At 41.8% G+C, this 15,724-nt stretch overlaps 3 protein-coding genes across 5 annotated transcripts; 1 reads left to right on the forward strand and 2 right to left on the reverse strand.

Annotated features, from left to right (window-relative positions):
• Positions 1–286: 286 nt before the first annotated feature.
• LOC127318110 (uncharacterized) lies at positions 287–5,495 on the reverse strand. Its single transcript, XM_051348742.2, is given in 10 exon segments — positions 287–701; positions 704–785; positions 937–996; positions 1,242–1,289; positions 1,378–1,466; positions 1,873–1,921; positions 3,896–3,965; positions 4,620–4,717; positions 5,159–5,215; positions 5,323–5,495. Coding segments are annotated over 10 exon segments (675 nt in total). The 5' UTR covers positions 5,383–5,495; the 3' UTR covers positions 287–639.
• Positions 5,496–5,675: 180 nt separating this feature from the next.
• Positions 5,676–8,899, forward strand: LOC127318108 (uncharacterized). 3 transcript variants are annotated; one of them, XM_051348740.1, is made up of 5 exons: positions 5,676–5,858; positions 6,014–6,099; positions 6,667–7,004; positions 7,145–7,271; positions 7,969–8,899. In XM_051348740.1, the coding sequence occupies exons 2-5, from the start codon at positions 6,070–6,072 to the stop codon at positions 8,704–8,706; spliced, it is 1,233 nt and encodes a 410-aa protein (XP_051204700.1). In that variant the 5' UTR covers positions 5,676–5,858; positions 6,014–6,069; the 3' UTR covers positions 8,707–8,899. The 3 variants fall into 3 exon arrangements, with proteins under 3 accessions (XP_051204700.1, XP_051204698.1, XP_051204699.1); XM_051348738.1 differs by lacking the exon at positions 5,676–5,858 and having other exon boundaries at positions 6,530–7,004; XM_051348739.1 differs by lacking the exons at positions 5,676–5,858; positions 6,014–6,099 and having other exon boundaries at positions 6,109–7,004.
• Positions 8,900–9,225: 326 nt separating this feature from the next.
• LOC127318109 (MADS-box transcription factor 5) lies at positions 9,226–15,437 on the reverse strand. The gene is made up of 8 exons (XM_051348741.2): positions 14,950–15,437; positions 11,614–11,689; positions 11,047–11,108; positions 10,861–10,960; positions 10,615–10,656; positions 10,478–10,519; positions 9,821–9,960; positions 9,226–9,435 (listed from the first exon to the last, which is right to left on the reverse strand). The coding sequence occupies exons 1-8, from the start codon at positions 15,132–15,134 to the stop codon at positions 9,396–9,398; spliced, it is 687 nt and encodes a 228-aa protein (XP_051204701.1). The 5' UTR covers positions 15,135–15,437; the 3' UTR covers positions 9,226–9,395.
• Positions 15,438–15,724: the final 287 nt, after the last annotated feature.

Consider the following 15,724-nt stretch of genomic DNA (forward strand, 5'->3'; position numbering starts at 1 on the left):
TGCATCGGGAACTCCGGTGGCTCATCCTGTCAACAAACACACCGGAGTAAACCTGGCTCCGCTAGCAAGTTTATGAGCCACATGGCTAGCTTCTCTCGAGCAATAAAGCCAGAGGCTTCTTCTCTACAGACTGGACACTGGGCGAGGTCCTTATAGGGTGCTGCAAAATTGTGCTACATGCTTGGTGCCATCAAAACTTGACCAGTAAAGATGAGGAAAACAATGGTGTATGTATGTCTATAACTTGCTTCAGTCAACAATTTTCTGTGCCATCAAGACATGTAGGTTTCTGGACAAATCTTGTGAGCATAACTGTGTTCATCTCAATAATAATGGTGTGCATGGTGTTCAGTACTGGAGCTTCGGCTACTATATCAGTTCCCAGGGGCCTTGCTGAGGCCACAGGTTTTAACTATGAATTTTCTGCGAAGACGCTGCTTTTGTCCCCAGCACAACAAAAACGAGATCAAAATGAAGAGATGCTGCACATTGTACACACTGCTCCACGCAAAGCTAACGGATGGCTAAAGTAGCTAAACTATTGGGGTTTGCCGCTTACAAGGGGAGGAAAATGTGTGAATGCCCATGTATTTTTCTTCCTCTAGCAATTCCAGCCATCAGACGGTGGTTCGGGAAGTGTCATTGTCCAGGTCTTCTTGTGTGGCCGCATTGTGCTAGCTTGCTCTTTCGTCTCGAGCTCGTGGAACGAAGCGCCACAGATCAACTGCAACGTCGACCTCCTTTTTATTGTGGAACTTGTAGGTCTGCGGTAGAGCATAGCGCAGCTGTGACAAGAGAAAGAGAGGATATAAATTATCACAGCAGGTGTGGAACACAAGACATGATTTGTACCTGAAATCCTCAATGCAGAATAACCTTTCTTTTTCCTGTTTTTGAGAAAAATAAGAGATGCTAGAATGTTTCAAATAACATTACCTCACACAGAACTTCAGCACTGATGGCATTACAATTACGGATGGCTGCCTTCTTGATGTACTAAAGATCAAAACACAAAAACATAAGCGGGGAATCTATCAACATTTGCTTCAATCAATGTACAAAATGAAAACAGAAAACTATCGACAATTGCTAGGTTTATCATGTATACAGTTGATTAATTCCTTTTGTCGGTACAATAGTCTCTGTGGAAAAGAGATCGAAATATTTACATAGAAGAATCACATTAGATCAGAAAGCAGGGTTGGATAAACCACAGCTGTAACTCTGAAGGAAAAACTTACTTCTCTCGTGGAAGTCTTGTGTAGAGAATAGACAGCTTGAGAGGCAACCTGTGAATAATAAATAGATATTAAAAAATTGCAACATAAATGTCATCGTTAAAGAATTGGTATTATAGCAAACTACTGCTTTGACCACCTTCAAGCCCATAGAAAGGAAATCCATGTCAGCTCCTTTTCTTTTTGTCCCAAAGGGAGGGTTCATGACAACAGTATCAACAAGAAGGCCTGCACCATATCTCTTAGTAGGCACCAAAATGGTTATGGACGTTTTTCAACATTGAAAACATCTATATTTGTGTGCAAACATGATTCATTTCAAGAACTACGTTTTGCAAGTAGTTCATTTGCTAGACGAGATTCTATTTCATCTACTATTTTAACCTGCGAAGCGACATGATATACTGGAGAGTGGGAAGTAACCTAGCCAGCTTGTAGAGCATGTTCAGCTAGGATAGTAAATCCATTCTAGACATTATTTACTTACGGATTAAAAATACAAAAGGGGCAGTTGAGAAGGACGATGTTGAAAAGAGCTTCCATAATAATGATAAAAGACAATGGTGTATTATAACCAGAAGAACATTGAAGTTGCACTCAGCCTGCACAATAGGTTGCCACTTTAAAAAAATACCTGTTAAATTTAAGTTCTTTATGTCACACTGAATTAAGTCGATATCCAGCTGCATAACCAAACATGTAATAAAAAGAAACATGTCATTCCCATGATAAAATATAACAGATCTAGTAATATCAATTACTGTGTCAATTCTCTCACATACTACTTTCAACTCTACATCACCATGTACTTGATCATGCAAGTTTGATCACTGGTACAAAAGAGTAAAAATCATGCAAGAAGACCAAAATATGAGCCAACAACACCGAGATTGTTGATGTGGACAAAAGGCAGTGAATATAGGGATATGAGAGCATCTCTAACAGGGCCCGAACTCGCGGCCGAAACTGAAAAAGTCCGGCGAGAATAGGGGTTCGGTTCGGAGATGGGCCAGAACGGAGCCTGAACTCACGATCTGGCCCGTAAAACGAGTTCGGCCCCCCGAGAAATCGAGCGGACGCCCTGTATTAAAAGGGGCCGCGGAGGGGAGTTCGGTTCGTAAACCCTACTCCCCTCCGCCGCCGCCTGCCTCCTCTCCGGCGAGCGATTCCACCTCCTCCAACGCCGCTCCGCCGCTTCGGCCACCACCCTTCCATCCGAAATGGGGCGCTTAAGACGCGTGGGTAGGGGAGGTGGCCGAATCGGCGGCGGAAAATCACCTCGGCGTCCGCCGGGTGTACGGGCGGAGGTGGAGCGCGCCAGGCGGTCGCGCTCCGATGGCGCATGGAAGCGGGCTGGCCGGAAGTGGCCGGAACTTATGGCGCGCCGTCAAGCGCGCGAGGCGGCGGCTGAGGAAGGAGAAGCGGAGGCGCCCCCCGCTGCCGGCTCGTGCAGCCCGCCGCTGCCGGCGCTGCCCCCGCGCTGCAACGACGACGACGACGGGCCGCCTCTAGCCTGCGGGAGCACCTCCGAGGCGGCGGCCTTCGAGGTGGCGGCCTTCGAGGTGGCGGCGCTCATCGTCGCCTAGGAATCGACGGCGACCAAAAACCCTCCACCGGCGTAGTGAAGCGCCCCGGTGACAGAATAGTCACTCCGGGGACTAAATCTAGTCTAAATTAGGCCCCTAGTATCGAATGTAGGTCGAAGATGCATGTATTTTGCCTGCCTTATTGTAAATTATCAACGAATTCACCTTGATCGGAGCAAATCGAGTTCAATCGCGAGTTTCAATTTCCCGCGACGTTTGATTTCCGCGTTTTCGGTTCACGGTTCGGTTTCTGTTCTGCGCCGTGACTAAATCCAACAATTTCCCGCAGTTCGGGAGACCGAACTCCTAGTTTTCGGTTCCGCGATATACGGGCTCTGCTATAGATGCTCTGACGGGATAGAATAGCACATCCATGGTGTAGTAAATGCAACAAAACTGAAGTGAAAGGTTCTCAGAGTTGAGGGGTGTGTTTCTTAACCGGCATTGGAGTCCCATGCAAGAGGTAGTGCACCTATCTCTTGTGTAGATACTATATTTAAATGACCCAAACTTCGATTTCTACAAGCTTACCCAACAGCTTGGTCAACTACAGAATTACATTCTCCTTGCGCAAAAAAGGAACTATTTAGAATTGCATTTGGTATATGCTAAGGCCCATCACCCTCCCCGGAGGTGTGACCTTGTAACAAACTCTCCTTTGCAATGAAAAGAAACACAATGCTGCTAACTGAACTTGCAAGTTGTCATCCTTTGATCAACTGTAGTAGGCAGTCAATTAGTTATGCCACATACTACTGAGATAATAGATCAAGCTGGTCACTATGCAAAAGAGTTGCAAAAACAGCTTACTTAAGTATGCTGGAGTAAACCATATACTTTTAATAATCAAATAAGAGGCTGTATGCATCGATTGATGCAGTGGCCGGGGCTGCCCTTTTGGAGTAAAACCTTTCACAGAGGTGTTCAACAGGAAGTTGTTGATTAGCGATTTGCTCAAACTACATATACATGAGAATTATAACCAAAACTACTCCAATATCATGCAGAATTTCCACAGGTGAAAAAAGAGGGGAATTAATTGTTATAGTGGAAACTAAAGCAACAGCATACCTCCAGATCAGTAGCATTTTCTTGAGCAAGTTCAAGGGACTGCAGGTCAATATCAATACCAGTCACATGCCTGTCATTCCGCAACAATTGTGAATAAGATTAAGAATTACTAAAAACAGAATTACAACAAAATCATAAGATCCTAAGGCACACAAACACGCGGATTTCTAGTTCATGATACTGATGGATAACCAATTAAAGTATACTATGTTATTATCCAATATGCGTACATGAGTTTGTGCCTTGCCATGGGAATGATAGTGTAACATAGTCAGTTAGACAAAACTATGGAATTCTAATATGCAACATATTTTTTACCATTAATACAGAAATTTCAAATAAAATGCGTTAAATTAGTAAATAATAGTATAAACAGTTTTATTTGCTTAGCTCTTCACTATGAGTAATCAAGTTACATATGAGGCACTAGGGTTTCGTAAGTAATATTAAATCAGCACTGCCCACAAAAGAAAACCTTAGTTTCCTCCCTATTCTGCACAATTAATCAGCATATCATGGAAGAGGTGGCCAGTCTTCAGTTCCTCGTTGAGATCGAGGAGTGTTAAAGTAAGCGTGCAAATGACGGGACCGGAGTTATAATAGTGACAAGCTTTTGCACGGTCAAGGGGTGTAGACCTCTGATGATATCAGTCTAGAAGAAACAACTGTAAAAAAGAACTCCAGAACACAATCCCCAAAATATTAAGAGTTTAAACATACTCACTCAGCATCCAGCAGAGCACTCGCGATAGCCAGGGTACCGCAGCCACACCCAAAGTCAGCTACCACTTTTCCAGAGATGTCATCGAAGCTGTTCTCAGCCTGATGGATGTACCAAATCACCATCAGAAAGATAAAACAGAGGGAAGATCACGAACCACTAGAATTTTAGCATCTGGTCAGCACCCACACCTGACAAGCCTACTCTACTGTTTTTCTACCTGATGGTTTCGCATACATTCTTGTGATAAATAGCCAAGTGAGACATTCCCAAAATCGAAGTATAGGTTGCAACCAGCTAAAACTCGAATATTCCAAAAAATTACTGAACAGGTGGTAGCTCACAGACCTAATAAGAGATTAAATTCTGAACAGGAATATCTATATATATACAAGCCTGCCCCGGAAGTAGCTTGTTAGTTTGGGCATACAACCGAGGCTGCAGATGCACTTGGCCTCCTAATTCTACAACAGAGAGCGGAATCGCATCCACAGGCAGCTCGCATAAAGCAACAAGGCATCAGAATCGGGAGAGGGTACTACCGTGTAGAGCATCCGTGACGCTATGTGGGGGCCCGTCGCGTACTGCTCCAGCTCCACCTGCACCCGCCACCAGCGGCGGCGGCGGTAAAAATTCATATAAATTCGTCGTCTCATTTCCCTCCTTGTTCTGGAGGTGAACCGGGAGATGGTGTCGGAGAGAGTACCTTGGGGTCGGCGAACTGGGTCAGGCCTCCCAGGAGGCCCTCGAGCTGCTTCAGCTTCATCTCCTCGTCCCCTCGCCGTCGCCGTCGCCGTCGCGGAGCACGCGAGAAGCGCCGTCGAGTTTGTGGATTCGATTCTCAATTGCTGCCGGCGAGCCACTGGCGCCTCCGACGGCGAGAGGGCAGCCTTTTTCTTAGGGCCGGCGCTGGACGGGCCAGACAACCGGGCTGGACCGGCCCACGTTGACCTCTCAGTACCAGCCCAAGAGCCCATCAGGCACCGACCGAAAACGAGCCCAATACGAGGAGAAGCCGGCGCATGGTCTTCTTTCTTCTTCCTTCTCGTCCGGCGCGGCGGCCAGTGTAATCCAAACCACCCGTCGCCGTCGCCGTCGCCGCCGGTTGCTTGCCGCTCCGTTTCCGCGGCCAGGAGAGACGGGCGCTACCCGTTTGCGGCGTGCGTAGGAGGTATGCGCCGCTCGTCCTCGTCCCCGTACTACCGTTGTGCTTGAGCAAGCAGCATTCTCCTTGTCGGCTAGGTTTGGTTCCTTTTCTTCACAAAAGGGGTTCCATTTTGTTTGTCTGGGTGATAATATTGCTCGTAGTTTCCTTCACCTCGACCGATTCTACAGTTTAATTACGTAGTGAGTCTCTTATGAGACTAATCAACTATCCTTCTCTGAAAATAATTCAGTTCAAATTGGTCGCGTACATGCCCCAGCCAGAACCAAATGTCTTCGTCATCTGCTAATGATACTACAAGTGCTCAGACATGAAAAGGTATTCTTGATCTCACTTAGGCACAGTTCCGTACTAGATAATGTTTGCATAAACTCGCGTACATATGTTTAATTTTTGCATAATTTATTTACTTCCTAAATAAATACTTGTGGTTTACTTCAGATCAAATAATGAAAACGAAACGACTAATAGCATCACAGGGCCATGCACTCCGATGTTAAAATATCTTCATGACCAAACATGTTGCCATGGGTGGTGTGTGTGCCACGTTTGGGGGAATAATGCTTGCTTAATTAACTAGGTCTCTCTTGCATGAAGTAATCTATTTATGAAAGTTAAATGTCCCATTAACAATGCCAATTAATAAAACCATAAAACTCCCTTAACTTGTGGTCTTTAAGGGCCATATGTTCTTGTCTAGATATAATGTGACATGCTATGCCAATGTCTCCTCCTCCGAGAGATGCAGGTAAACAGGAAGCCACCATCCAGTCTCTGTAGATCTCCCCTTAGCTAGCTAGCTTCTGAAACCCACCCATGGATTTCGGTTACTTCCAGCCCCATGCAGGGAGCTGTGATGACATGCCGCTTGATTTCCATGTGCAGCAAAATGCTCACTACGACCTCCAGCCTGTTGATGGTTCATTCGAACCTACCGGTGGATCGATCGTTCCGTTCACAGCCTTCTATCAGGACTACTATCCACAAGGCGCAGTGCAGAAGGCTCTCCTCGACGACGCTTCATCGATCATTCATAATTCTGGACCTTTCTTGCCTCTGTTGACGCCAAAACTGGAGGTTTCACATCTCATAGGAGGAGGCCGCCTTGGATCATACAAGGCTTATGAGATGAGCCGCAGGTTTCTTCCAAGAAAGAAGGCATCGAGTAAGGCTCTCAAGAAGGCTAATGTTGTCAAAGGGCAATGGACACTGGACGAAGACAGGTAAATTGGATTTCTTGATGCATGCTTTGTTCAGTATTTTCTCCATCCAAAAGTAAAACTCTGGCCGTACTGTAAGTTGAATTTATGAGTTGCTTCATTTGCAAGGCTCTCACTGAGTTCATTCTTGTAAATTTTAACAGGAAGTTGGTAAAGTTAGTGGAACAGTTTGGACTGAGGAAGTGGTCTCAGATTGCACAAATGCTGCCTGGAAGAGTGGGAAAGCAATGCAGAGAAAGATGGCACAACCATTTGAGACCTAACATCAAGGTTTATCTCCATAACTTCTGCTTGACCTGCGGAGTCAAATTTCTTTGATGTCTTCTAGTCTATAATGACATGCTGACAGTTATATATTTTACTTTGACCATGTTTAATGAAATAGTAAACTAATTTGAACACATTCAGTGAGATTTCGAAGTCACTAGGATCACATGCAATTCATTATGGGTGCACTAAATTTTGGGAGCTTAGATATACGAAATATTGTTTAGTATTAGAATGCAAGTTGATCTTTTTTTTTGCTGAAATAATGCTCTTTTATCAATCAGAATGAGTAAACACGCAAACTTCAGTTTATTTTCTACTCTCCTGTCGTCCACCCTAAAATTAAAAGTTTATATTTTGATTGTCTCTTCACTGTTTAGTAGACCAACTGTCCAAAAGGGAATAAGACAGAAGGAAAACAAAAATCCTTCGAATAAGCAGAAACAAAGCAAATTGAAACCATCTGGTTGACCAGAGTTAGACAATTTATGTATCCTTTGTACCAGTTAACTCAAGTATCTTGAAGTTTTTAAATGGCTCAATATCATTGTGAACCAAAAAAAAATGTCATGTTTTCAGAATTAAACATGATTTGTGATAAGCTTTTCCCTGAAAACAATAGGCGTGAAAATATCGTACACGTGTGTATGATGTTTATGCTTGTGGAATGAACTTTTAATGAATGAAAAAACAAATGCAGAAAGATACTTGGAGTGAGGAAGAAGACATGGTTCTAATACAAACACACAAGGAGGTTGGCAACAAATGGGCTGAGATAGCTAAGCGCCTCCCTGGGAGAACAGAAAACTCCATAAAAAATCATTGGAATGCAACAAAGAGAAGGCAGTTTGCACGGAGGCGGACCCGCACTAGTGCCAAGAATCCCAAATCTGGTACCCTACTGCAGAATTACATCAAAAGCCTTGGAATTGGCTCTAGCAAGGTCATTGCTCCTGTAGATCCAAAAGAACCTCCATTGTCACCATCTTCAACAGCACCTCCAACACAAAATATGTTACAGGTGAATGATAACTGGACAGAATCCAACCCGTCCAACACAATGGTTACTGAAGGAATATTCAGCACAGATGACGGACAAACTCACTCTTGCGAAGAAATTCTAGTTCCTACCTGTGATGATTTTTCCATTGACATGTGTGATGGACTATTTGACACAAAGGAGGAGGCACAGTACCAAGTTTACAGCATAGATGATGATGTTGACATGGACTACATCTTCAACCATATTGATTACGCCATTAAGGTTGACCATGAGTTAGATATGGAGATGACATGGGATGATGACGCACTCGTAAGCACTGACTCTGCATTATCACCATTGGTGACAGCGTTTGGTCCAGCAGAAATCAAGACCGTGCATGTGAAGGAGGAGGTGGATCTCATTGAGCTGGTCAAGCATACACAAGCTTGCAGCTAGTGGACAAGAAAAAAAACAGCAATATTATTATATATGCATGCTATTTATAGTTAATATGACGACCTTTTGAATGTATTATGGGACATGCTATTTATAGATAATATGACGACCTTCTGGATATTTTATAGATAATATGACGACCTTTTAATGTATAACGGGAATATATATATTTACAATAAAAGTGCTAAGATCATGTGTATGTACATGGTTTTCGAAGTTAAGTGTTTGATTCTATATTGCATAAATGTCCTAAAAATGTGTTTCTCATTTTGTAAAGACATATTAGCCATCTAATATTTTCAATATGAAAGTGGAGTAAATCAATGCTATTCTTATCTGTGTTCTCATCAACTAATCTTAATTTATATGGACAATAATTATAAACATCAAATAAATCAGATGGAGTTACAAAATGCACATATGTCTATCCAGGATGAAAATTACTCTACAAACATATGCATCATCTCGTAACATGCTGGCCACTGGTCAGTGCCTCAAGAGGTGAGTAACACGGTGCACTTTTCAGTAGATAGTTAATTAAAACTGAGAAACTGTGTTCATTTAGCATCCGGCACACTTAGATAGTTCACTTACAGTTCATAATAACATACAACTTGACCTCTTGATTAGTACACAATAGGCTAATATAAGCTAGATGTCCCCGCTAAGGAGTCACCTAAACCATTCACTCAGTTATTGTTCAGTTGATCCAGGTAAGATTGATGAAACCTGCAAAAGATTGTAATAGCTAATTACACAAAAAGTTCAATAGCCGGTAATTTAAAAGGGTATGGTTTCCTTCAATTAATTAAGTTATGTGCAAGCTAGCTAGGTTTAGTACGTGGGTGGCAGTCTTCAATCTTTGCTGATAATACTGAAATCGAATTCTATTAATTTACTCTTTTGCATGTTGACGATCCAGTTCAAATATACTGTACTCTGTTCAAAAATATATTTTTATATGCACTTCATATTTTTTAACATTGCTAAAAAAAGGCATACATTGAGTATTAAATAAACAAGAAATACTGGTTCACATTAAATTCTACTAAGTACCACTATATCATACTTGTATAGTTGTATATTAGTATTTTGAGAGAAACAAGTACAGTACCCTATATGCAGAGTCGGGTCACAAACTGCAGAGTGAAATAGTTCCTGCTCGTTCGCTTGATTAGCCTGTCCACTAGACCCACTAGGTCCAACATCCTGGCAAGACATATGCAGCACATTTTCTGCACTAGTTTCTTGTATCTGGTACAAAAAAAAAAAAGATATAAAAGTTGAAAACACACATATAGAGCTCACCCTTTCTTTGAACATATAGCGACCTTAGCCATTAATTTACGGTTTCGAAAAAAACTATATTTTCAGAACAAATATATTACTTCTTTTAACTATTCTGCTACTTTTCGTGGTTCAGCCTTAATTAGTGCATTAGCATTAACAAGCATATACACATATTCAAACATCTGTTGAAAGGGAAAGCCATTATACTAATTATGCACTGTCTCTGTAGGAAAATAAATTACTATTTATAACATATTTTTAGTTGTACTATCTTCTTAAGATAGTCAAGAGAAACTAGATAATTAACAATTAATAGAGCTAACCGAATAAAATATACCAGCCAGTGCTAACTTTCGCTATATTTTTTTTCTATTTTTCATCGATTGAAGCTTCTACATATTTTGTATGGAACTACTGGATCTGCCCAAATGAGGATTAGCCAAACGAATATGTGTATGAATGGCACATAATACTGTGTTACCTTCCTTCTTAAGTCTTTGTTAACATCTTGCAGTTGTTGTTCCTGCACAATTTTTTGGTTAATTATTCTGGCTTCTACATATTTGAAGAAAGATGTAAACACCAAAGCAAGGCAAATTAAAAAGATGCAGGTGTTACCTTACGCTTGAGCTCAAAGAGCTGATCAAGTGACTGCTGGCTCTGTACATATTTAGACAGAAATTGACAGTCAGAAACTTACGACCATATTTGTATGTAAGATGTTATAGCTTTAACATTTATATATACTCCACTATTATATAGTGCATATATCTGTATATATTCCGGACCCTTTGAAGTGTGAAGGTCATAACCACACACAGTTTATACATAAATATATGGTCAATAAACTTCGTTACATCTTACCTTTGTCGACCTTATATTTTTGAGAGATATCTCAATTTGGTTCTCAAGTTGCTCAAGCTCCTTAATGCTAAGTGGGCCCAAGTCTTCACCAAGAAGATTTCTGTAGCGACCAATTAGGCACTCCTGGTAACTAATTAATGGCATAGTTTACCCAACATTTTGTTTAGTTTGTTAGAGACTACATACCTCTGAGTTGTCTGTAGGAACTCAACTCTTGTCTTCATCTTTAAATACTCTTGGTAATTGCTCTAGTTTTAATAAGAGAATATGAACAGTACACTGATTAATCAAGGGAAATCATGATTATACTATAGAGCTACATTATACACAAAAGGTATATATGTAAGTGTTTATAAGGTTATTGTAACTTGCTAGGAGACAGTGGGTAACACTGGAAATAAGTGGGCATGTCATACTATAGTATTCTTTTTTTTTTGTCATACTATAGTATTCTTTTACAGCAAGGCATACCGTAGTAAGATACTGCAGTTTACACACATATCCAATTTGATAGAACTGTGTTTGTCTATTCATACTTGATTCACCACGACCCATGAGATTAGATTAAGAATATTTCTATCACCAGATTGCCATCATCGATCCTGACCATGAAATAAAAGTGCAACCAAGCCCCCATAGTTCATAATGTATTTTAGATCACCCCCTTTATTTGTTATTTTCTCTAAAAAAATCTGCAAAGCTTCATACTGTACATGAAATGCGTACGAAATAGTAGTGTTGAAGAGGTATTACTAATTCAGTCTCCGGAGTTGCTGTTGCTTTGGAGTTGTAGTTGCAGCTGCGGTACCTCTCAAGCGTCTTATACATGCTGTTGGCACAACACAAGAAAAAATGATTATGTAATGGATTTTAGCAATAAAACAAAATCTGGAAAATATGTAACCTAAACATCGTGCAGCTTATTTATTGGTTGTACTCTCTCTCTCTCTCTCTCTCTCTCTCTCTCTCTCTCTCTCTCTCTCTCTGTGTGTGTATCTTCCCCATAGGAATTATGCAGGCTTTCTATCCATAGGATTTTTTCTGCAGAGATCTATTATGCAAAAGTAATGAGATCAAAATGCGGTCTACATACTTGTAAAATACATCGATGAATATTTTCATTTGTCTATGCACAGAAAGCAAATGTGTGTATCTATAACAGCAACAAGTGCATCTATTATAGATCCACGTAGTTGTCAATTTGGGTAGCGCGCATATTAACATATTTCATCATGAAATTTTACAAGCACCTAGTTTATCATCTATATCTTTTTATGCAAAAGAAAATAAGATCGTTTTGACTTTTGAAACACTGAAGTGGGTTTTTTAGCAATCTTTTTTAGAATTGGATCATTTTGTGATGTCCGTTTCCACAACAATTCCATTAGATTTCTACCAAGAGGTTACACTAGCAAGAACTTCACCCTGCAGCTGGGGTCAAGTTCGCGGATTGGTGGGACACAACTATCCGTGCTTCCCAGCGACCTCACGCAAGGGCACTTTCTCGGCGATTATGCTTGCAGCTTGGTGGTTACGGAAGCAGTGTAACGCAGTCATCTTCGATGGCAGGCAGCCTGATCTCAGTGGCTTGATCGACATGACAAAAGCGGAGGCCAAATTGTGGGCAACAGCCAGAGCTTCAGGTCTAGCGGCGCTGCTCCCCCTGGCTTAGTGTGTAGGTGCTGTACCCAAATGTTGCCTATATGTAGGCTTGTATCATAATCTTTCAATCAATGAATCAAAATGCAAAGTTTTTGCGTTTTCTCGAAAAAAAACTTAGACTTCAACGGGAATTTTATTTGCCTTTTGCACATGAACCTGCACATAATCTCTCTTCATACGCAAATTTCCGATGAAGTATTCCAAGAGCTTGCCCTGTTTGAATTTTTAGTTTTCGAAATCCTGAAATCAAAATCCTACATTTTCTTATTCCTTTGTTTTATGCTCCTCCTGTATCAAAGAGGCCTAGGTCTAGAAGCGCGCACCTACCTAACTGTACCATTTTTAGACTAAAGTTGGATATAATGTATAAATATGCAACTAATTATCTATTTGATAAATGGTCAATGTTCGGGATCATAAAGGTAGGAATACCCATTTCGAAAGTGCCTGGTATATAAATATCATAAAGGTTCTTTACATGTTTTTCTTTCAGCAGGGAGGGTTCTCTCCTTAATCTTGAACAATTGTTTAGGTAATGATATATATTTTACTTCAACTAGCATCTACTACGAAAAGATGGTGTTACGACCGCCAATGCTTCTTTAGCCATTAGTTTTTGTAGTACCATGGTAATTAGAAAAATATGAGACCTTAATATACGAAAATATTTTTCATAGCAAACCTGATGATATTATTAAGAATTATGGAATGGAGGGAGTAGCTATTATTGTATCTAGCCAAAGTTAATTAAGTTCGGTTGCACATAAGTTTACCTTCAAATATGTTCCAAGCCTAATATTATGAAAGTATTGTAAGAAATCTAAGCACATATATGAACTTCACACATCAATTAAATCATTTCCAAGGATGTCAGTGGTAAAACGTTACATTTTGAATAAAACTGCACCTAAATGGACAGAGTACTCACAAAATGGGAACCATTTTGAGAACAGAACTTAAATTTGACACCAGAGTTTTTTTTTTTTTTTGCCTCTTGTATTTAGCCGCATGGCATCTTGTAGGGGGTATATTTTCCAGCCTGCTGAATCCAATTAATCCGCTCTGACCGACTCGATCCATGTCCTTGTTCTTGCATACGATTATGACATGATGACGCATGCTCAAAGCACAAAGCCCAACATTCCGGAGGACATCACTCTACCACGGTACGTACGTACTACGCGGTGTGTACAACGCAAAGCAGCAGCAGCAGCAGCCTCTCAACGCATTTCACGTTTGCTTCCTGCTGTTGCCTCTAAATTGGCCGGTGGACTGGACGGTCGATGCTACTCCAGTACTTGAGCTGTCTGTCAAATCTCTACGGCTATCGGTGGACTCACATGCGAAGAACAACATGGGATGACAGGATAACCCATGACGAGCACATCATGCATAACGTTTTTTCAATTATTTTCCTCTCTCCAGTAGTACTAGTAGCTGGCTCCCCTCTGCCGTGGCCGCGTGCACGTACGGTGCCTGCTTAGCAACCCAGCCAAGAGGTAGAGAGAGAAAGAGTTTGGAGACTAGAGAGAGGCCTCAATGGAACAGTAGAATAGGGGGGAATGGCTAGTTCCCAATGGAACAGTAGAATCTAGTGAAACAACACATACCATGTAGCTTGGACAGACAGATAGATCTATCAAGAACTCGATTCCCAATGGAGCAGTAAATAAGTAATCAATGCATAACCGGTAGTGCTTTGCTAAGATTTTGCTTAGTATTGCTTCAAGCATAAAGATGCAACTGAACTCCCAAAGTACTTGCTCGATTCCCCCAGAAGAGAGAGAAAAATGTTTGTGTTTGTGCGGATCTTCTCCTTAGGTGGATTGTTTAGTGCAGATCTGAAGAGCGCAAGACTAGATCCGCAAAATTAAGGCTCCGACTTGGTTGAATTCATGGAATTTAGTTTGTATGGAGTAGTAGAGAGTTTCGTATTGCTCTGATCTATGCACATGCTGTTAACAACACAGAGAGAGCAAATAGTCCAGAGTCCTCTAGCCTACAGATATAGGAACTTGGATATTATCAACTGCATCTTATAGCGACTGAAACTCACATAATAAACACCAAAAGAGGAAAGGCAAACCACCCCCAGCTGATGTATGACGGAAAGACCCAACAAATCTTTCCCCAAAACAGCAAAAGAGATAAGAGGAGCTAACATCTAGGTGTAGTAGCTAGCCTCTGCAGATGCATGCAATTGCAACGCCGCATGCAAGAAATCGATCTTCCCGAAACAAACAAAAACAAATCCCCAAAGAAGAAATGCTTCAGATAAAAAAATCTGCATAAATCAGTACCAACATACTAGTGACAAAAGAAACTTGCAATTAACGGAACTTGAATCGGACATTGCTAGGGCAAAAATGTGCATTGAAACTAGCTGGCCCGAAACTAATTTACAGGGCCGGGGATATAGGTATTTACCATGATGAGGTAGAGAACTCAAAGAGGCGGCCGCGGGTGGAGAAGATGATGAGGGCGACCTCGGCGTCACAGAGCACCGACAGCTCGTACGCCTTCTTGAGCAGCCCGTTCCGGCGCTTGGCAAACGTCACCTGCCGGCTGATCTTGTTGTCGATCCGCTTCAGCTCAACCTTACCACGACCCATCCTTCCTTCCTAGCTGCTTGCCGGCCAGCCCTTTCGCCTGACCTAGTCTCTCTCTAGATCTCTCTCTTCTTCTCCCTGCTCCTTCTCCCTACTCAGATAGCACTACCAAGCCGAGGACTAGCAGTGCTACTTTCCCTCTCTTTATGATATGCTAAGATGGATGGATGAGTAGATGGATGTAAATTAGTGTGGTTGCTACCCTACACATGCACGTACGGTACGTCTATCTGTCTTGGGGTTGCTCCTTCCCTTTCACCTCTGTCTTGGGGTACGTAGATGCTCTAAGATTTTGTGTAGCCGTTTGATTTCCCAAGTGAGATCAAAACGAAAAAGAGTCTACGTATATGAGTTTGAGCCAACAATTTGACCTGCATTTTTTTTTGTTACACTTCGGCCCTTATTTTGCAGATTATAGCCCACTTGGCACGTGGGTCGGGCCCACCCGGCCCTAGGCTAGGTGGGTTCCCCCCTTGGAACTTTCCGGTACAACCGACTTTCCGGAACCATTCCGATACTTCCCATATATGTTCCTATGGGGTTTTTGCCCTTCCGAGTCCAACCGTGATATCCCCGAATCCATTCGGGACACC

The sequence above is a fragment of the Lolium perenne genome, chromosome 7 (genome assembly GCF_019359855.2).
Source record: "Lolium perenne isolate Kyuss_39 chromosome 7, Kyuss_2.0, whole genome shotgun sequence".
Taxonomy (NCBI): domain Eukaryota; kingdom Viridiplantae; phylum Streptophyta; class Magnoliopsida; order Poales; family Poaceae; genus Lolium; species Lolium perenne.

Excerpts from the sequence above, each read along its gene's own strand:
- LOC127318109 (XM_051348741.2), bottom strand. The coding sequence starts at position 15,134 with ATGGGTCGTGGTAAGGTTGAGCTGAAGCGGATCGACAACAAGATCAGC. Across the intron at positions 10,520-10,614 it reads TCTTTGAGCTCAAGCGTAAG|GAACAACAACTGCAAGATGT; the intron begins GTAACACCTGCA and ends AAAATTGTGCAG. Across the intron at positions 9,436-9,820 it reads GACCCGACTCTGCATATAGG|GTTTCATCAATCTTACCTGG; the intron begins GTACTGTACTTG and ends AATCTTTTGCAG.
- LOC127318108 (XM_051348738.1), top strand. The coding sequence starts at position 6,598 with ATGGATTTCGGTTACTTCCAGCCCCATGCAGGGAGCTGTGATGACATG. Across the intron at positions 7,005-7,144 it reads TGGACACTGGACGAAGACAG|GAAGTTGGTAAAGTTAGTGG; the intron begins GTAAATTGGATT and ends AAATTTTAACAG. Across the intron at positions 7,272-7,968 it reads ATTTGAGACCTAACATCAAG|AAAGATACTTGGAGTGAGGA; the intron begins GTTTATCTCCAT and ends AAACAAATGCAG.